This window comes from Hyperolius riggenbachi, chromosome 10, assembly GCF_040937935.1.
Source record: "Hyperolius riggenbachi isolate aHypRig1 chromosome 10, aHypRig1.pri, whole genome shotgun sequence".
Classification (NCBI taxonomy): Eukaryota; Metazoa; Chordata; class Amphibia; order Anura; family Hyperoliidae; genus Hyperolius; species Hyperolius riggenbachi.
The window spans coordinates 42,666,442-42,689,023 of record NC_090655.1 but is presented as its reverse complement, the minus strand read 5'-3'; the positions used below and the strand labels follow the sequence as shown (position 1 = coordinate 42,689,023).

Below are 22,582 nucleotides of genomic sequence, written 5' to 3'. Positions count from 1 at the left end.
TCAGGAGCCAATGAAAGCGGCTCCTGACCGGCGCACGGTGCTCTGCCGTCATAGAGACGGCCAAGAGAGCAGCCTGCGGTGGGGACAGAGCGGTGGATTTTTGTGGCGATTCGTCGGGATGCGGCGTTTTAGTGTACCAGCAGCCTCTGGTCCTTAACCTTCCTGGCGGTATAGACGAGATCAGCTCGTCCATAGCTGCCGAGTCTCATATCTCTGGCCCTACTGGGCCGATTCACTTCAAACAAACTGCGCCACACGCAGCTAGCACTTTGCCAGCTGCATGTGGCCTTCGATCGCCGCCGCTAAGCGGCGATCGCACGCAGCGGCGGAAGAGGCCCTCCCTTCGCCAGAGCCTTGCGCTGCCCGGACTTAACACTTTCGGGCAGCGCAAAGGGCTAGATCTGTGGCGTATGACGCCAGGACGTCAGCTGACGTCCATGACATCAGCCCGATCGTCGCCATGGCGACGGGGTAAGCCTGATCGCCCTCTAGTGGGCTTTCATGCTGCCAACTTTCAGTTGGCAGCATGAAAAGAAAAATAACATGTAAAAAACCCTGCCGCCGCCACCCTGGCAATTTACATAGAACGCCAGGGTGGGGAGCGGAGGCTGCTGGTACCGAAGTGGTTAATATTCATATTACCAAAAAACAAGCCGTTATTTTTTCCTAATTTGCTGATCCCGGGTAAATTTCATAAATTACATAGGTACCTTGTGTTATCGGCATTATGGGCTATAGCCTCAAAATGGAAACTACTACTCTTACTATTTCAACGATTACTGACAGAATGAACAGCATTAGACTTTCAGACAGATTGTTTTATGCCTCAATAGATAACCTGGATAGATTCAATACTATTTGGGTTCCGTGGACTACCTATTGCGAGAATCCGAACTCAAATAATTTGCCTTCTACATCTTTACTGGCTCCTTAATTTATATGCTTCAGAATGCAAGGAAAGTGGAATTTGATACCTCTCCTTGGACTGCAGTATTGTCACCCCTTTGCTTATTTTTTTGTGTTTTGGTTTGCTAAACTTAATTTATCATGAATGGATTGTGCCCGACTTGTCTATTGGCATTGTAACCTGTTGATTTTCAATAAAGCCTTTGAATATAAATTGAAACAAACTGGCAGAATCATTTATTTTAAATACATTTTCCGTTTATTTGGGAGAACATCATACATTGTCACCTGCAAATAGGTTGCATATTGTAGAGGAAGAAGTTTGGCAGTATAGAAGAAACATACATTTTATTATAGAGGACTTACGTTTCTAGAGAAGTTCCCGATGAAATATTTATACTGAGTTTGAGTCATTTATTTTTCTGCATGACAGGGTGGCAAATAAATCTTTGCCAATGGGGGAGGGGAGAGGGGGAACAGTTTATTTTTTTACTTTTTATTCTAGATTATATTAAAAAGCAAAAGGGCGAAACATACAAAATTGACACACTGTTCAGAGCAGCGTCCCATGCACAAAAATGTATTGTGTGCTACGGTTTATAAAACTTTTCAATAATTCAGAACATGCATAAAATGTCTGACCCAGATGAGGAGTATGTACAGTCTGTAGCGTATAAGGGAGGGAGGAGATCGGAACAAGGGAGGAAAGAAAATAAAAAAAGAAATCAAAAACTCAAAGGAGATTGCCCTTAATGGACTTAAATTTCAAGTGATCTTGCAAAGATGGAAAGGTACATGTCAAAATATATACCAAAAATACAATGGAAATCAGTACATTTCATTATTTGTGGAACAAATAAGTAAATGGTTGGAGTTTTCAAACATAGCAGTCCAGCAAATATTTAAAAATATAAAATAAAAATGAACATGCAGTCTTGGTTTACAGTCACTAATGTTTTAACGGTTGGACAGAGAAAGTTTCTTTTATTCTGCACAGTCTAACCATGCGTGACACATTTGCAGTCTATGCAGACCTAAGAAATCTGTTCAAAAGATAACAAAAAACAAAACAAAAAAAACCCTGCAGCTATTCAGTCATGTGATCAGCCATTGAAGCAACTTTAATACTCACAATAAACTAAAAAGTATTCATAACATCTATGTAACCTATCGATGCAGTTCCTGTGCATCATAGGTTTATATATTAAATATTTGCAAAAAAAAAAAAAAAAAAAAAAAAAAAGAAACCATGCATACACAAAATACAAAGCCAAGCTTTACAGACTTGATATGAATCAATTTTTTTTTTTACTTTAACATAAATGTACATTGCTCAATTTAAAAGTACCCTAGATTGAACAATTATGATATTTTTATTATTATTTTTATCCTTTTTGAAAAAATTGTATTTTTTATTTTAAAGGGATGAAAAAAATCTCCACAAATTTTCGGGCAAAAAAGTATTGAAATTAAATATTTATTTGATCTGTGTTCAAGTAATAAATGTTCCTATGTAGAAATCTTTCCATAATCTTTAAAACTAAAAAAAAAAAAAAAAAAAAAAAAAAAGACAGTGAGTATAATACATAAACTGCAACATCTAATTAATACACCTGAGGTCAGCATTGAAGAGAAGCCAACAACTTTTGGCATTAGTTTTGTAGATTTTTTTTTTCTTTTTCTTATTTTAAAATACATTTTGCAGCCTCGGTATATTTTAAGACAATTCTAATCTATCTTTTAAAGACATTTAATAAACCAATGTCTTTTAAATAAATAGTTAGCTTTTGAGGGATGTATTTAAAATTGAATTTGAAAAAAAAAAAATCTAGCTTGTGAACAAAAAAAAAAAAAAAAAAAAAAAAAAAGCAAAAAGATTTCCATTTGTAAACTTGAGTGTCAATAATGATAAGCGTGAGATGCTACACTAGATGTGCTTTCATGACAAACAGCTTTCCCGCGAATCAGACCAGATAGTGGCAGCTTCTAAACTTGCCTATGTTATGTGTCAGGATCTTAGAAGTTAATTTAGCTCGTCTTGGAAACCATGTAAGTTTGCACACAGGAACCTGCTGCATTTCCCACGACTTTGGACTGTCTGTTAGGAGGTCTTCTAGTGCCCACTTGCTATCGAAGCTGTTCTATCACAAAGCATGAATCTAGGAGGACTTCTCAGGCAAGATGTGAGTAAACCTGGACATGGAGCAGTCACTGGGCATTGTTATTGCCAGTCCCGTTATTTTCCTTGGCGTTTGTGTTAACTGAATTAATACCGTCTTGTTGTCTGGCATCTTTCCTAGGAGGCATTCTTTCATTGATTCTGTCCAATCCCTTTGCTTCTTCAAAACTGCAGATTTTATGTTGCGGTGAGAATCCTCGTATTGCTTAAAATGCAAATGTGAAACGTTAGTGTCTAATCTTCATGCTGTAGAGCTCATTATATTGCAACTACTGACTGAAGGAAATACAGAAAAGATTGAACCATAATGTAAAATAAATTAGAGACTTAGGAGTTATGAAACAGTTATTACATGATTCACTACAGTTTTTCAAATACATAGAAATGAAAGCATCCTGAATATTTTTAGTTTACATATTCAGGTTTTTTTTTCCACACAGAATAGCAATTTTTTGGAAAGTAAAAAATGATCAGAATCTCGTAATATTTTCACTGGACAGAACACAGTTTCCAGCAGGGCTGTGGAGTCGGAGCAATTTTGGGCACCCGGAGTCGGAGTCGTGGTTTCAGAAACTGAGGCGTCGGAGTCGCAGGATTTTTGTACAAAATCCACAGCCCTGTTAAGTATTAGACTGAGGCGTCAGAGTCGAGGAGTCGGAGCAATTTTGGGTACCCGGAGTTGGAGTCGTGGTTTCAGAAACTGAGGCGTCGGAGTTGGAAGATTTTTGTACCGACTCCACAGCCCTGGTTTCCAGTATGCACAAACCACATGTCCTCCTAGGGTTCCTTAACTACTAAGAAACTCTGCTTTAAAATGAACTCCAGTTATGAAGTAAAATACATTCAAAGCCAAAGCTCTGGCAGATGATTTATAACTGCATTTCATTTTGACATGGTTTTCATGCATAGTATATAACATTTTACCAAAGATACCCGTCTTTTTTTACAGCTACATTTGTAAATGGCTTAAAAAAATTTCACAGCTGTAAATAAAATTAAAAAGACACAATGTCCACCTAAAATGAAACTTCACTTTGGTAAGAAAAAAGACAACTAAGATGTGGGGAACAAAAGAATGTTTATTTACCTGGGGCTTCTTCCGGCCCTCTGTAGTCTGTAGACTCCCTCCATGTCCTCCCGGTGCGATGTGCTGCGCTGCTGTGAAGTCAGCGATCCATCTGAGTTATGGGCCACTGCGCATGTGCTGTTCTGGACTGCATGTCTCCTCCATCATGCTCTTGTGGCCTGGAGCGCTCTGGACAAGCTCAGTTAAAAGTCTTACAAACAGCACATATGCAGAACGCACAATAGGGGAGGTGCAGTGCACGGACTGTGCATGCCCAGTAGTCCGTGACTGAGCTGAGTCGCAGACTTTAACGGAGTTGACAGCAGCACAACCGAGGGGGACCAGGAGGACATCAAGGAAGCTGGCAGACTACAGGAGGGCTGGAAAAAAAAAATCACCAGGTAATTAAAAATCCTTTTGTTCCCTTCATCTCATGTACACTAACCGTGATGGGCAGATTTCTGGAAAGGACACACAGGCTCGGGAGAGTAGAACATGGAAAAAAAAAGAGCTGCGCATGAAGGAGAGGGACTAGAGTATACGGATGTCACATATGGGAATGGGATTATGGCGGTTGGACACAGAATTGGAACAAGTACATGTGTGGTGGTTCTGTCCGGTGATGAAAGCCTATTGGATTAATGTAGCTGCCCTCATTAGTTCAGTTCTAGATAAAACTTTTTCCCCTGATCCTCTGCTTTTGTCTGGGGATAAACCCCGGGGGCTAAAGGTTTCCGCAGTTGGCACATCACATTGTCAAGGCAGTAAGGTGCCATGTCACAAGACAGTGACTGCAGCTTTCCCTGTCTTTGGACTCAATACCATGGTGGTGTTTACAAAGATCTGGCAGCCTTGGCTTACATATGTTGACAATGCAGGCCTCAGGATAATGGTCTTCTCCTTTTGAAGTATGCCTATTTGATAGTCATTTCTAGAAATTTGAGATACTTCTAATAGCCTAATATAACGATTCTGTGTCTTTGTCAATTATGATTCCTTGGCCTCTTATTGCATGCGTCTCATTTCACCTGTCATATTCTCCCGATTTCCTTCTGGAGATACAACTGCATATTCTGTGCAGTACGATAATTTTGACTAATTTGTCAATAAAATCTTTTGAAACTAGACTCTTGGAACAAGAAGTTGGCTCAGAGGTGGAAAAGGTATAAATCTGGCCTTAGTGATGGGATTTCTGTCGGTATAGTAATGTGCATTGCTCTAATCAATATAATAAATGTGTTCAGCGTTGCAACAGGCAGCACCACAGGAGCCATGTGTTGTACAACACCCAGCCGCATGAATCCTGTAATGCAAAGACGCCAGGGCAATTTGAACAACTAAACTAATCCAACAGTTGGCAGTGGACAAACAACCATCTGTCCGTTTCGGGAACACTTGATTTCTGTGTTAACATTAATCCTTGCAACGTACAGAGCAGATCTGAAGGGATCGCTTTACTCTACACAAAAGAAGAGTTTCATTTTGATCACTTACCAGCTGTATTACAAGTGGAACTTCAGTAACACCGATTAGTGCAGAGATTGCATTCCCCTGCTTACAACAGTATTGGGTTTATGCAATGAAAGAATCTCTGTTTGCATTTAGATTGAACACTACGGTTAGGTAATGCTCATGTGGTCACCAGGGCTGTGGAGTCAGAGCAATTTTTGGGGTACCTGGAGTCGGAGTCAGTGGTTTCATAGACTGAGGCGTCGGACTTGGAGTCAGATTATTATTGTATCGACTCTACAGCCCAATATGACAGGATGACATCCATGTCAAAGATGCATCAGATTTGAAGGTACTTGCAAAGTTTCACAAGTTAAAATTCTACTATTTATTTCACTGGATTCAAAAGTGTCAGGATTCATTAAAAATAAGAAAAACAAAACATAATACAGGAAAAAAGAAATACATATCTTGCACTACCAGAACGGCGACAACCACATGAAAGAGATATAGGTCACATAGGAATTATGATTTGGTGGAGGTCATGCACAAATTGAACTTTGAGAGAAGAAATGGATCTAAAGACTAATGGATCTTTCCTTTGTCCACTGCACAAACACAGAGCACAAACTACACGAAACATTCTAGTGAAGTGTAAACAGATCCAAGTTACTCTACAAACCATGCCACAGGTAATGAAATAAAAACAGTTGACTCGTCTGAAGTACAAAAAGAGTGAGGACGGATCAATAAAAAGGATCCATCTCTGGTTGTGCAAGGTAAAACTGTAACGACTACACACATAAAACGTAGATTCCCCCAACCCAAAGAGATCTCTGCCAGAAGCAAAGACGCCAAGCATACCTTTATCAGCCTCAATTGCCTCAACTGTGGCTGTACAGAAGTAAGCAGATGCATGCAAAATGAATGAAAAAGATGAGAAGTGTAATATCGGATAACAAAAAAAAAGGCAATGAACAATTCTGTATTATAACCCTCCACCCCACTGTCTGCATTACACCCAGCATTTTCCAGTACACAACAGATGCATTTGAGGGATATGTTTGTTAGAGATGCTATATGGCCGGCTAGCAAGTATGGAAAGTGGGGAGAAAATGTATGTTTGTTTTTTTTACATTTAAGTATTATGAGAAGAAAAATGAATTTGTTCATGTGTGTGTTACATGGAATTAATGTTTAAACAAAAAAGTTACATGATTTTTTTTTCAGAGTAGTGAATTTGGTATAAAGCACAACTAAAATCAAACAAAAAAAGCAGCCCAACATATAGCAAAGTTGTAGTAATAACCATGCTTTAAGTCCTATCTTTTAATATGAATATGTGGGGATTGAGGCTGGAGAACAGTGAAGAACATAATAGAGCAAATTTTTTATGCATTTTTTTTTTAAAGTAAATGTTAGTTAGCTGGAGGAAGTTCTTGCTTTCATGTGACTCGAACACAAACTCCCGGAGGTCAGTTTATAAAAAGTCATGATCTGGATGCTGATTGCTACTTCTCAGATCGCATATTTACGACTGGCCTTTTATAAAACATGGCAATCTGTTTAATCGCAGTGGTGACCGCTTACAGTGATTACAATGAAGTGGCAATGCACAACTCCTTTCACCTGAATAGAGTCTTGGATTGGATGTGGCAAATGGCATTTGGCCAGAAATCAGAGGCCTGAATCCACTCCATCTGTGACCAAGAAGTGCCCCTCTGTAAAGCTGCGTAATTTAACCTCCCTGGCGGTATGATTCTTTCCTGATTTTAGGGTCTAAAAGTGGTACAATTTTTTTTAATGTGCTTTTTAGACCCTAAAAGCAGGAAATAAAAAAAATCATGCCGCAGAGAGTCTGCAGCAGCCCCTGCACAGAACTCACCTCCCTAGGATCAAGCTTTAGGGTTCTTCCTCCAGTCCTCTAGGTGGCATTCTACCTGTATGGTGAGATCGCCGTCTGTCGCCATGGACTAACTGATCTCTCCCGAGGGATTGAGAGCCTCCGAGGACCGGAAGACAAGCTGCAAGCGTCTGGGTCCCAGGCGAGTTCTAACTGCGGCTACGCTGCGTTCCCACACCTCCCGGGCTTTGGATTACCGCTTCTGACATTTTCTACCCCCTCCGCCCCCCCCCGGCTTTGGTTTATAACGCCAATATGGTTAAAGACATAAGGCTTTAAAAAAAAAAATACACTAGTCCTTCTATAGGTTGAGCTGCTTTATTTTCTGACTTTATCTCTGCTTTCAGGTAGAATTCCTGAATTCCTTGTTTTCTGCCTGGAGTGGGAAAAGAGCTAGAATAGCCACAGGATTTCCCCTTTCGTCTTTCTCCAGGATGGAGATTTATTTGTCCTCTATTTCAGGTAACTGGGTTGACCTCAACAGTGAGGAGATCTGTCTCCAAACCAAATGGAACACTGAGAGCAGCCAAAACAGTTCATGAAGTAGAGTGAAGAAGTTCTAAACCTGTGTTGTACTTCCATTGTGAGAAACTCCACACTTCCTATCCATGCAAGTGGGGTGCTCTCTACAGTAGCGATGGCCTAGTCTGGGAGAACTCATGGAAAATCGTGTTCAGTTTGGTCAGGTGATAGATATGCCAGTCTCTTGATTTGCTAGTCATGATCATGTGCTAAAGCAGGATGTGATCACAGGAAATCAGAGCTTTGCAAATCTATTAGCTGATCAAACAAATCACATGCTTCTCCTTGAGTTCTCCTAAACACGATCATCACAACTCTTCAGAAAGTGAGGAGACTGCTCTCCAAAATGGGAACAAACCTCAGTGACAATGAATTGTTTTAGCCCCTCCTCAATCTATGCACAAAACAAAAAGTTTTGGTTGGAGTTCCACTTTACCAATTATGTTAATCCATCAACAGTACCAATATAAGACTAAAGCATTTATTTAAGACAAACATTATCAAAGCTCCAGCTAAGGCTCAGCTTTCTATATGCATGTAATAGAATAGTCATAAGTTACTTATACATAAAACATTAACATTGTAGTTTTCACAAAGTAAAAAAAAAAGTACAACACCTGCTATACCAGTTCACAGATTTCCCCTCTCCTCCAGCAGTCTGCTCACTCCCAGGCACTTGGAGCCACTCTTCCTCACATGGGCATGCGCTATGAAAGGCGTTTGCGTGTCAGCTGAAACCAGTTGACGTTCATAAAATCATGCGAATGGAGGAGTTAATTGCAGCGACAACGATAAGTCAGAATCCTATACTACTATGTGGTCAGCCTGGATAGATTCCCGCCAATGCCTGGCTTTTCTGTCTATGCTGTAACAGTGGTTTACACTATGCTTTGCCAGGCCTGTTCTAAGGCTGTTTAAATTGGTGACCTGACTACGCTGTTTTACACTCTTTAGCTGTATGTGTATCTGCTCTTTTTTGGTTTCCCTATTATTTATATAGGGGTACTATATTGTCTTGTCACAAAGTGTAACCGAGCCAAAGCTCAGGTACAAAATGAGACATTTACCTAATGGAGGGAAGCCCCAGGATCTTATTGAGGCTTCCCTCAGTGCTCTAATGTTCCCCCTCGCTGAGAGCCCCCCCCCCCGGAAGATTGGTGACAAGGCATTGTCTCCAACCATATAATAGCCTCCTCTTCCTCAGTGCGGCTGCACATTAGCCATACGAGCACGCTCCCGCAAGGCACAGTAAGCCAGAGACACTCGTGAACGAGCAGTTCTTTTCTACTGTGCACAGCCACACTCGTAATAGGAGAGGAGCGCGGCTCTGAAGAGAAGGGGGAGGGGCTCGCTCAGCGAGGACATCAGAATAGAATTATGAGGATTTCCTCTGTTCAGGTAAATGTCTCTTTTTGAACCTGAGCTTTGGCCTCGGTTCCCTTTAAAAGGAACCTGAGGTGAGAGGGATGCGGAGGCCGACTTGTTTATTTCCTTTTAAATAATGCACAATGTCTGGTTACCCTGCTGATCCTCTGCCTCTAATACTTTAAGCCATAGACCCTGAACAAGCATGCAGATCAGATGTCTATGACAAATCTGACAAGATTACCAGGCAGCTTCCATAGGTCACACACCTCGGCTTCCTTTTAACTGTCCCTCAGAGGGGCTCACAATCTAATCCCTACTGGTACTGATTACATAGTGGATTCACAATGGGGACATTGCTTTGAATGCGACTGAAGGATGTTTTTGTCTATTTCTTCTATCCGCCCCTCATTTTTCCTCCTTACCCTACACGTCCAATGCCAGTGATGGCCAACTGACACTCCAGCTGTGACAAAACTACAAATCCCATTACGCCTCTGCCTCCCCGGGTTATGCTTAAAGCTGTCAGAGTATTGCAATGCTTCATGGGACTTGTAGTTTCACCACAGCTGGAGTGCTAAGGTTAGCCATCACTGTCCTATGCTCTCCTCCCTATCTTTACCCTCTGACATGCCTAACCCCTCGAATACAGCACTTTGTTGTAGGAAATGTTTGTATGTTCAAAGCATATTTTTTTATTGCAGGAAAATATGTTTGATCCTGTTTTATAGACAAGATGACGGTTACAGCAATAATGTATTATTGCCCCGCTTCATTACCCACAGGCTGGCTGTATCAAATTATGAGAAACCCGTCTTCAGCCTTTAATTCTATGTTGAAACCTTTAATAAAGAGATGTAATGAGGAACCATGGCTGACATTCTGCTATAGAGTCATGGCTTCACAATGACTGGGGAGGAGTGGAGTGCGCAGGCAGCTGTAGATTGCTAAGGAAGAGAAATATCCATGCAGCAGGAATTGACATATCTAAAGGATACCCGAGGTGACATGTGTCTGTACAGTGTCTAGCACACAAATAACTATTCTGTGTTACTTTTTTCTTTCTCTACCTGAAAGAGTTAAACATCAGGCATGTAAGTGGCAGTTCCTGTCTGAGTCAGGACTGGGTCAGACTACAGTGTGACCCTTACAGAAATTACAACTATAAAATACTTTCCTAGCAGAAAATGGCTTCTGAGAGCAGGAAAGAAATGAAAAGGATCTATAGATTTTAGCTCTGGCATACTTCAATGAATGTGTGATTGAACAAAAACAATAAAACAGTATAAACTTAAAAAGTAGATTTAAATGTAAAATAACACTGCAAACTCTTAAAAAGTCATTTTTAGGAGGAGGATAGATACAATTGTTTATTTAGTTTATTTTCACCTCGGGTGTCCTTTAAGGTTTAATTATTACACAAATTGATTTAAAATAACATTCTATCGAATGCATACAAAACCCTGTTTGACCTTGGGCTTTAAACATTGCTGTTGCACAAAAATACAGTGAAAGCATCTACATGTCAAAGAAGCCGCAGCTGGATAAGAGAATGAAAAGAAAGGATAGGAATTTTGAGTTCAGCAGCAGATAGGAAGTCTGGGTTGGCTGTATATGGGGCCTCAGTTTACCTTGCTGCCAGGCTGAGAAGGGTCTCTGGTACCGCTCATGCACATCCAAAGACGCCTCTACTAGGCCTGAAGCACGGCACTACCGATATCTGCCTTAATGTATACCTGACCTGAGGCAAAACTACCCGAGGTAAGCCCAGAGGTACGTTCATGCTGGGCCCACATACCTCTGCGTGTTTGTTGTTCTATGTTCTCTCCCATCACACTCCCAGCCCCTCCTCTTCCCCACTCCAGTCACGCCCCTTAATACAGACATGTCAAACACCAGCCCGAGGGCCTAATCTGGACCTCGGAGCCTTCACATTTAGCCTGCAAGTGGTGAATTATGTCTGGCCCACTGTAGACCACCAGGGAAGCTATACTGGAGGTGAACCTCTATACACCAGGAAACTGTATAAAGGAGAGGGCATTGTATAAGTGAGAGGGGGGGGGGGGGGCACCAGACACCAGGGAACTGTATAGGTGAGGTAAGGGGGCCATTCAACACCAAGGAACTGTATAAAGGCAGGAGGGGGGCATTGGACACCCAGGAACTGTATAGGGGAGGGAAGGGGGCATTAGACCCCAGGGAACTGTATATGTGAATGGATCCTATATTAATCAATAGTATCCATTTATATTGCTCCATTGGAACAGATCCATTTGGCCCATTCTGAAAGTGTCGGGAGGAAGCTATTTTTCAGGATCAAAGGATGCACAGTATTCAAAGCGCACCAACGGAACGGAGGGTCATGGAACAAAAACTGATACCCAATAAAAACTGATACGCTTTACTGTTCAGTTTTCACACGGTAAAAAAGATGTTTAGAGGAGTGCTGTTCTAAAATAATCATTAATTTATTGATTCTAAATATCTTAAAAAGATGGAAAAGCTATTTCCATCTACTGTCAATAGGTTAAACACATAATAGACCAAACAATCTCATTTACATATATTCAAATATGTAAATGAGATTGTTTGGTCTATTATGTGTTTAACCTATTGACAGTATATGGAAAGAGCTTTTCCATCTTTTTAAGATATTTAGAATCAATAAATGTATGATTATTTTATATCCAGCGCTCCTCAGCATCTTTCTTACAGTATTTTTAATGTTGATGGGCAGGGGGTGACCCCACATACAAGAGGTAGCAGCAGGAAAGCCAATAGCAGCGCCTAATCAACTCCCCTTAGTAATACTCAGTTGTCACACGGATGGGTTTTTGATCTATCCAGTATGAACCGGCCCTTGTGCACAGAGTGTGGATCCAGTGTGAACATACCTTTGTGCTTATCCTTAGGTAGCTTTGCCTCATGCCTGGTACACTTTAAGTTTCCTCTAGATATCAGTATGGAAAAAAAATCAACCGTGTTTTTCAAAGATGGACTCCTCTGCACATATTCTAATGGAGAAATTGGCAATCAGCAAGCTGCATTCTACCAGGAAACGCAGTGATGTTAGCTACTGATGTAATTGAAATTATATAGCACTGCCTGCGGTGGAAAGGGGGAGTTTACCTTATCTATGCTACAACCTATAGCCAGTGCGTTCCCACTCACAGTCCACGCAACGCTACTTTTGAAGGTTTGAAGGCCAAAGTAGTGGAGTTACGTGGACCGCACTGGCTATAGGCAGCGGCATAGGTAAGCTAACCCCTCCCCTGCAGCAGGCAGCACTATCTAATTAAAATTTTAATTACGAGTAACTATGTACTCATAGCTAAATTCACTACTGCTGTGCAACACAGCCTAGCAGGTCTCATGCTGTGGTACAGTGCAAAGACGGTCTGGCATCTCTAAATGTTTGATTAGGGATATGTGCAGCGCCATACTCTCTATCTGAAATGGACATTAGAGTATTCTTCCTGGAACCAGACAATTCTATATTTGTGCAGCCATTACCAGTTCTCCTGTGGTGAAATAACACACCATTAGCCTGGCTTTGTGCCAATCTCACTTCCCAGTCATCAGCACGCAAACAACCACCCCAAATAAGCTAACCCCAAACCAATGCAGGTTTGATATTACTTTTCACTTGCTCACGTGTTCTTGTGGAGCAGTGTTCCACAACCCTCTGCTCGAGGCCCACCAACAGTGCATGTTTTGTAGAACTCTACAGAGGTAGTTAATCGGCTCTTCCTGAGACACTAATTACCCCACCTGTGAATGACTGAGGTTCCCTACAAAACATGCAGGGCTCATTCACACTGAGTTGCAGTCAGTTTTGATACACTGCACATGGTATGCATTAAACATGGTAACATGAATGTCCATAGACTTTCACACTACAGCAGTGAGTTGTTGAGTAGCATTTCAACTCATTGGGGGTGATTTAAACTCACAGAGCAATGCATGCTAAATGAGTTTCAGCTCATGGATGATGCAGACAAGCCCATGAATAAGTTTCCTTTTCCCTCTACGTCACTTCACAGTAGTTTGACAATGCAGTAACACCCGGCTACTATTTCATGCCACCCGGCTGGAAAAAATTTCTGGGGAGAACACTGAGTGAGAGGGGACATTTATCAAGAGTGAGACAAACTATTGGTAGGTTTTTAGAAATTAGTACAGGACTGTCTCAGACATCCTAAAAAATGACTAAATAGTCAGTGGCGTAGCTAAGGAGCTATGGGTCCTGGTGCAAGTTTTACATGGGCCCCCCAAGCACTATATACATAACTGAAATGGCGCACCAAAACCTGCCAAGGATTTCCACAGTGTAAGAGGTGAAAGTAGATAGGAAAAAGTTTGTTAATGATTACTACTATTTAAAGCAACTATAGAAGTGATTATTACCAACACAGGGCCAATAGAGAGCTAATATTGTGCTTGACGGAGGACCCCTTGGGGCCCCGATGCGGCCGCTACCTCTGCAACCCCGATTGCTATGCCACTGTAGATAGTGCAGTTTCCTTCTTAAACTGTTGCAAAATAGGAGGAGTTAGAAAGATTTCTCACAGTGTAGTGTGTTAGGGAAATTGCGGTTGCTGGGGTAACCAATACATCTGCTGTATTGATACTGGCAGGCTCTGAGTGAGGAATTCAGCAGGGGGGAGGATCATGCCTAGCCTGTACAATCTGTAGAAGGGCTGTTTAAGCACTTCTTAACCTGCGGCAGTTTAGGGATGAATATGCACTTTTCCTAACTGTAGTGCAGTTCTAGAAATTCATGCTAAACTGCTGCTATTAAGTAGGAATTAAGAAGTTTCTTATGCAGAACAGCTTCTCCTGCTGGTTAGAACTGTTGAATGCAATGCTTTGATAAATCTGGCCTAGTGAGGGGTAAATAATTTCAGCTTGCATGGAGATGTCAAGCAAATTGTAGGCAGCTAGAAACTGGCAGGAAGTGCATTTGATTGGGTCCAGTTTCAAGCTGCAAACAATTTGCATAAAATATGCATGCAAGCCAGAATTATTTGCTTCTTATTGACCGTACTGCAACAGCGGAAGGATTAGGTATGAGGACTGTTATGAGAACTGGTTCAAATGTTACCTAAATGTAAGCTTCGCATTCCATATCTGATGGCCAAAGCAGATAAACATTTCTCAATTTTTATGTCAAGACAAAAAAAAAGTCTTGCCGTTTCCTCAATGCACAAGAGCCCACGTTTAATTCTAAATCGTCCATTAACGAGCCAATTTCCTGAGCGACAGACTGTTCAATCGATTGGAAACGATTGTTTGGGACCACCACCAGAGGGGAAATGATAAGCAATCCAAAAAACAATCATTTTTAGTCGATCGGCAGCATTAAGGTGACCTCATCCGATCGACTGAACAATCGATCAGGAAATTGTAGCGACAATGGGCACCTCTAGACGTATTTAATACAACAGATCAATGCAGAATGTTGGCACACTTTTATACTTTGAGGATCATCTCGTTGTGTTATTACAACTACAAAACACGCCCTGTACTGGTACAGAAATGCATCTTATGTGTGAGAGAGGCGCCCACCCCTAAAATGCAACATGTCCACGGCTTCAGACAGACAAGACATATCTCCACATACACCACTACAACTACATACTACTACACAGAGGAGGGCTAGAAGGGACAGAGGAAGAATCAGCTGCATCTAAGGAGGAGGAAGAGACAAAAGCAGGATGGGAAGGCTTGTAAGAGGGAACGATTGCAGAGAGCACTAGCAGCAGACAACGTTTAGCACACAGCACCACGGTCCGTAACCATTATCTGAACTGCAGCCTTCCAGGTTATAGTGATTTAGGTTCGATTTAGCAGGACACAAACCTGCCTAGCTTTCATCTTTGGAAAACATTTTTTCACATGCACTAAATCAGTTTTAGGTTATTTGGTGTGTAGTCAATGGAAGGCTGTCCGATAAACAGATCTTTATGGTTTGCACCGCGGTTAACGCCACCTTTGCACAGGAAAAGCAGTGTACCCGAGTCAGACGAAAAACAAATATACATACCTGGGGCTTCCTTTAGCCCCCTCCAGGCTGATCGCTCCCTCCCCATCCACCTCCGCTCATATCATCTGCAATTTCGCCCCCACCTTGAAAGTCCTCCAGTTGGCGCAGATGTAATCTGGACGCATGCGCTCCCCCGTCACCGGAAGCGCAGAACGCTCCTGGCAATAGGGGATGCGGCCGGTGCATGCATGTATGTCTCAGATCGGAGGACTTTGGGGGGGGGGGGGGGGGGGGACGACTGCAAACGATCCAGGTGGCGGAGGATGACGAGGGAACAATCAGCCTGAAGGGGGCTGGAGGAAGCCCCAGGTATGTATTTTTTTTATTTTGTCCATCTCAGGTTTACTTTAAACAATGTGACAACGTTAGCTACTGAGACAAGAGCTAAAAAAAAACAAGAAGGAATTCCCCGCATGCATTGGCTGTAGAATTAGAAAGTGAATGAGGGGAGCCCCAGTCCATCTGAGGTACGGCAAGCTGCTGGTCATTACCACTTTGTAAAGTCTGTCTTCCTCCTGCCAGGACTCCGCTGGGCAGCATTCCAGTAGGGGTTAATCCTTTCAGCGTCAGCACGCTTTCACTCTCCTCCCTAGGAGACACAACAGAGGGAGGGAAGAAAGACACAAGTCACATGTCTGTTTCACACATATATGAAGATCTCATTAAATAAAACCATTCTGAAAGCAAGCAGAGTGCAAACTGAGAAATCACTGTGCCACTGTCCTGTGGCACAATCACCCCATGCCATAACAGCTTCTGAAGGAAGGAAAGGAGCAATCAAAGTAAAGAGAGGCAGAAATATTTACCGTACTCGGATTTAATAGAGCAGTTCATGGTAAACCTGTATCAGCCAGGTTAAAGTCTTTCCTGGCCTACCCTTGCAGTATGTGAGGACAAGCAAGGCTTTGAAACCTTTTCATTTAGTCATTTTTCCTTTTTTCATCATCAAGTTCTTGTTGAAAATAAAATATGGCAGTAAATGCGAAATGACACCTTCAAATATTTGCTCATTATGGTGTTAACGTGAGCCTACCGTGACAAAATTGCTTGCACTTCCTAACTAGATTGCTGGCCGTCACTGATATCAATAGTGAAATAGGTATGGTCAACAAAACGCCAATAGTAGATGATGTCTATTTGATGCAAATTTGTGCAGTTTTGAAATGGACCAATCAAATGCAAAAGCAGTATACATGTGCATAATACCTGCATGAAATTTGCAACAGCGCAGAATTATTAGGATCTCATTGACCACACCAAGCGTGAAACCCCTGTGTGTTCTTGGTTACAGATTCACTGCGTAGAGAAGGTGGCGCTAGTCTACTTTAGGGGAGCCAGCAGGAAACCTCATAGGGAAGAGTTCTGAAATCCCAGCACCCTCTACAACATGAAGCATGGAGATTGGCTGAATAGTAAGGGCATAGTTTACTACAGACTATCTGAAACCTAGTAGTTCAAGAAGGTGCTGTCCACCCAATCACATTAGCAGAATTCCTTAGGACGGTCCCCTAATCTATACTAGTGCCGAGTAATCCTAGAATGAGCATGCCAGCACGGAATCGAACAACTTCTAAAAGTAAATTTGAAAATTATTTTTTTTGCATTAAAACTGCAAAAAAAAAAACCTTGGTTTAAAAGAAAAAAAATTACAGTGGCCACTGATGACAGGTGCCACAATGTAAACTGCTTCCATCCTAGCTGTACTTACAACAGAGTAAAGGACCTGGCTAGTGTCCCACGTGATCTGGCTAACATCTGAGGAAGGGGGAGTGCAAGGAGACTGCGGGCTGTTGGTTATAATCCTACCTTGGCTTCATTCGACTGGTCAATTTTCAAGCTGAACATATTCGTATAAACCTGCATCAACTCTGAATTACCTGCATGTCACTGACCATCCCTAACTGCAATTAGCTGGCCATCTGTGATCTGCTGCAACAACACTTTACAATTTTACAATGAAAATAGAGCTTTTAAAAAAAAAAAAAAAAAAAATTTTAAACATTACATTTGGGGAGGGGGGGGGGGGTTTACTACAAGTTCAAAAGATACGTCTGACCTGTAAAACAAAAAACGAGATCTACTTACCGGGGGCTTCCTCCAGCACCTGGCAGCCTATCTGTCCCTCGCCGCAGCTCCGGTATCCCCGGATACCCTTCTTGTCAGGTCGTCATCTACTGCGCCTGTGCGCCCCTCGTGATTGAGCTCATGCGGTCTTCTGCGCCTGCAGAAAGCTACACACCACGTGCTCGTGCATTTTTAGTGTGGAAGGGTCATAAACAGCTTCTCTCCTGAACACCTAGGATCATGGCTTACTTCATCAAGTGTTGCTCTAGGACACAGCAATGTCAGAATGTGGTATAAAAGAAAGAATAATATAAGCTGAACTCTGGCCACAGAAAATCCTCCACATCCGTAGCAGGCCTGCGTCAATATGACAATTTTAGAATTTTAATTATCCCCCACCTTGTACCATCTGGCAGCCCATGCAAAAACATAGCGGGAGCATAAAAGCAGAGTTGCCACATCATTCACAAAAAGCCCTCATCTCACTAAGCTGCAACACAAACCGCCCTTAGAGTCCTTGTGCAAGAAACGCCACAGAGTTTGACAGGAGGCAGATTTCAGCAGAGATGAGATATTTGCACTGCGCATTTTTACTAACTGCTCCATAACATTTACAAAGAGGAATTATTCTTTCCTTGCCCAGAGTTCAACTTCAAAAAGTTCAGTCGGGTTAGAAAAGAACTTTAAATGCTTCATGCTAAGTGACGTGAATTCATAGGCACATAAAGTAAATAAAAGAGCATGGACCTTTCGTAAAGCCTAAATGCACAAGAAAAACAAAAACAAAAATACAAACAAAAGCATGATCCAAAACAAAGGCAGCATGCAGAGCAATCGTATGTCAGGAGATGCTTCAAGTAATAGATGAAAGCATTCCTGATCATGGTACCCACCATCAGCTGCATGGTTGGGGGAAGTGATCCATTCAGTGCTTACAGTGTGGATATAACAGGCAGCGGAGTGCTGTCTAATGTTTTCCCACGACGGAAGTCTGCACAATCTCCATTCCCAGCCAAATCCAAGGTAAGTAACCAAGGAGAAATATATATATCACGCTGGGGTTAGCTGTTCCCATAAAACATACTCGCTAGTTAAACCAAGCCACATTACGTTTTTAGGTTGAAAAATAAAGTCACACAGTTTGATGTATGGTTAATGTTGCAGTTGTGCAGACTCATGCAGCAGAAATGTCTCAATATAGTATAAATGGTTTACGTGGCAATGCACAACACACTATTGTTTTGTGTAGGGAGAGCCATCTTTGCGCTTTAACATCAAAGATGTCAGTTAATACAAAGAAAATGATGTGCAGATGTTGATATCGCCTACCCTAAAGCATACAGTATCTCACAAAAGTGAGGACACCTTTCACTTTTTTTAAATAAATATTTTATTGTATCTTTTGAGACAGCACTGAAGATACATAACTTTGGGGCTGATGCACTAACAGCTGGTAATATTGCTATGCACAAGCAGCACACAGCAATGTTACTGGCACTACCGCCAGCAGTGTACAGCCTGCGCACAGCAATATTACCAGCTGTTAGTGCATCAATCCCTGTGACACAATGTTCTGAGGTGTCTCTCCCACCAATATACGACATACATGTCAAATCATATACAGATTGTGTTTTCTGCTCAGAGTACAGTGGGGCACTGTTCATGAAATGTGATGTAGTAAAGGGCCAGTAATGGGTGCAGGCTCACACATAAGCCATGCACACCACACATCCATCTTTAAATACATAGGAAGTACAAATTACAGTGAGTTTACCCTGGGATAGGTAAATGTGTATGTATGTATTTTATATTTACAGTTTTGTATCCATAATTCCCCTTTAAGTAAACTAACTTAATAAAGTTGGTAGTAGTGAGGACATGGTAGATTGCTGGCTTGCTTTTACATATACCAGTCTTATATTTCATGGTAGAGTAACCAAGCTGCTCGGGGTGACCCAAAACCACTAGGTAAGTATAGGGAACTAGAAAAGACCAAGAAGCCTTCCTACTAAAAAGTAATGCTTGGTGTGATTTACCTTCTTAAAACAGAAGGTACTCATGGTGTAACACTGTTACACATTCCAGGAGGTGAGACCATAATACTTGTATGACAAGCATTATTCATGTAAATGCTAATTGTTGGTGAGAGTCATAAATTCCTGACCATGACAAAAAGAGGCGCAGAGCTGTAATCCAATGTGTTTTACTGGGCTACTGGGAAGAATGTACCACACCTGAAAGATTGGCTATCAGCATTCGGATCTACTTTGCTAGGTTTCACTACAATAAAGTACCTTCCTGGATACAGTATAATGTATGAACAATATAATAAAGCCGTATATTCCGGCGTATAAGACGACTGGGTGTATAAGACGACCCCCAACTTTTTCAGTTAAAATATAGAGTTTGTGATATACTCACCGTATAAGACTACCCCTCTTACAACGTACACCAAATTAAAAAAAAAAAAATCATATACTGGTGCTGTACTGTATGTGGTACCCAGTATATAACAGTATATAGTCAACTGACTGGTTGGATTGGTCAGCTCTCCCTAAGTGGATTGGTCAGCTCTCCTTGTCTACCCGTTTATCAGAGCGGTATGGAAGAATAGATTGCGCTGTGCCCATAAACACACCCCACTTTCACCCTTCTGGCCCCACCCTTACATCCCATTTACCTCCCTCTCTGCCTCTCAGATCTCAAACATATGCGCCTGCGCAGCTTCACTACAGTCCTCAGCAGCAAGATCTGAGAGTCAGTAACAGGATAGGGCGTCTCACCTGGCATCAATGACACCCGGCGTATAAGACGACCCCCAACTTTTCAGAAGATTTTCAAGTGTTAAAAAGTAGTCTTATACGCAGGAATATACAGTAACTGGTATGTGGGAGAAAGCTACAAATATATGATATGTGAAATCCACTCTCGTACCTGTACCCCTTTGGAATATAGTTAAAACCTGTGCATGTAATTAAGCAATGTGTTAAAATATTTTAATGTACATGGTCTCTCCTGAACTGGGGGAAGAAAGAATATTTACTAACCTAGGGCTTTTTCCAGACACTTCCCTGCCCAAAGTCTTTGAGGTGCTTCAGTGTCCCAATTAATGTCTGCTAACTGCCTGGGTTGCACACTATGCTGCATGCCCCCTCGATCATGATCCCAAGGCTGGGAGTGTTCTGCACATTTGTGGTGCATAAAAACTTGTAACTGCATGCACAGAATTCTCCCGTAGCAACTGAGAAGGCGTGCGGGTGGGACAGCGTGTACGCCATATTGTGCAAACCAGGTGAGTAGCGGATTTTAACTGGGATGACAGCGGAACAACAGAAGGGATCATGGGAGAGCTGGAAGAAGTTCCATGTATCTAAAAATTAGCTTCCCTCTTCCCGATTCAGGTGTACTTTATAAGCAAAGGGGTATTCTTTATTACTTTCTTTCCTATGCAAAACCACAACCTAGGGCATGGGGAAGTCCATCACTTTCTTTTCTAGACACACCAACAATACCTTTTCAAGACAAGGTGGTTTTGTAAAACTAAATGCTTTTCTTTTACTAACTAGTGTACATTGTTAACAATTCATTGTCAGACTGTGCGGGAAAAACTACAGTAAATAGAGTAAAAATATGTTCTTACCTGAGCACAGAGAAGACTCTTGCCATCTTGCCGATTGCCCGAATTTTGTTCCTGATTATTTCTTTACGAGCGGCAGCTGTACCTACTTTCAATGGAATAAGAAAAATCTCAAGCTCATGTCAATTTTTTGAAGAAAAAAATAAATAAATAAACAAAACAAAACCAATCCTTTAACTTTACAAGGAATCTTGGGCAAATCTGACGAGAACTGAAACACACCAACACACGCTTTTAAAGTTTGTTTTCACAAACTTACAATAATCTTAGTTACATACGCTGGTAAAAAGCAAAGTATAAAAAACAAACCAGAGTAAATAAGACTTCTGAACTATGGTGGGGAAAAAAAATAACCATTCCTGTTGTCAAAGTTTAGATATGCTGTATGTACACGTATGAACATGTGACATTTGAATAATGAAGTTGAGGTGTTAAAACATTAAATGACTCAATAGGCACAAAGATGTTTGTGAGACAGAATTCCATGGAACATGGGATAAAGACCACCACAATGCTTCAGCAGGCATAGCCTTGCTTGGGTGGTTTGACCTGCATTTCCCTTAGCTGTATCTGACCTAGTAAAATTAGATGAGGAGGAGTGCCTACAACTTTAGGTTGCACTAACTGCAGCAACAATCAGTAGAATCAGCACGTGTGAACCAAACTTACCTAAAGAACTCAGTGTGATTTTTATCTAAAGAAAAATGGTCATTATCGATTTCTAACCTCATCTTTCTAGAATGAGAGGGGGAGAACCTGTCAGGCTGATTTTGCTTACATCGAAACTGTTCTATTTATAGAGACAGAAAGGAGAAAAAAAAGCGCACATTGTGATACTAGTAGGTGAGGGCTCTAGGCCCTATAGGAAAGGTGTCACCTGGTTGTAGAGGCTGGAGAAACCTATATAAGTTTGCCAGCTGTCACACTTGTGTCCCTCTTATGCCGAGGACCTGGCTTGCACGGATATCCTCACGGTCTTGGATGGTGATTTGGTCGGGATTACACGGTGGTTATTTGGAACACGCTGCGGTGGGCGTGTAAAAGTTTTTCTGCGCTCAGCCAGTACGAGCCCGATTCCCCGGCTATGAGCGTAGCGTGAGGAGATAAAAACAGCTAGCAAAGCAGTGTTAGCCGCAAAGATATGCAAAGGCTGTGTTTAAAAACTTTATTGCGACGCGTTTCCTAGGGGAGCACCCCTGCTTTATAAGCATAAAATATGCTTGATAAAGCAAGGGTTCTCGTACCGGCCGAGCGCAGAAAAACCGTTACACGCCCACCACAGCGTGTTCCAAATAACCACCATGAAATCACCATCCAAGACTGTGAGGATATCTGTGCAAGTCAGGTCCCCGGCATAAGAGGGACACAAGAGTGACAGCTGGCAAACCTATATAGGTTTCTCCAGCCTCGATAACCAGGTGAGACCTTTCCTATAGGGCCCTAGA

The 22,582-nt window shown here is 41.8% G+C and overlaps 1 protein-coding gene across 7 annotated transcripts in view; it reads right to left on the bottom strand.

Moving 5' to 3' along the window:
* Positions 1 to 1,142: 1,142 nt before the first annotated feature.
* The window catches only part of PPP3CB (protein phosphatase 3 catalytic subunit beta), a 101,810-nt gene continuing 80,370 nt past the window's right edge, over positions 1,143 to 22,582 (bottom strand). For 3 of the 7 annotated variants that reach the window (XM_068257389.1, XM_068257390.1, XM_068257393.1), the window contains 4 exons: positions 21,141 to 21,225; positions 15,928 to 16,025; positions 6,465 to 6,494; positions 1,143 to 3,290 (listed from right to left, as the gene is read on the bottom strand). In XM_068257389.1, the coding sequence (XP_068113490.1) occupies positions 3,115 to 3,290; positions 6,465 to 6,494; positions 15,928 to 16,025; positions 21,141 to 21,225 (389 nt within the window). In that variant the 3' untranslated portion in view covers positions 1,143 to 3,114. The remainder of the gene's footprint in view (positions 3,291 to 6,464; positions 6,495 to 15,927; positions 16,026 to 21,140; positions 21,226 to 22,582) is intronic. The other 4 variants (XM_068257392.1, XM_068257394.1, XM_068257391.1 and 1 more) reach the window with 3 other exon arrangements.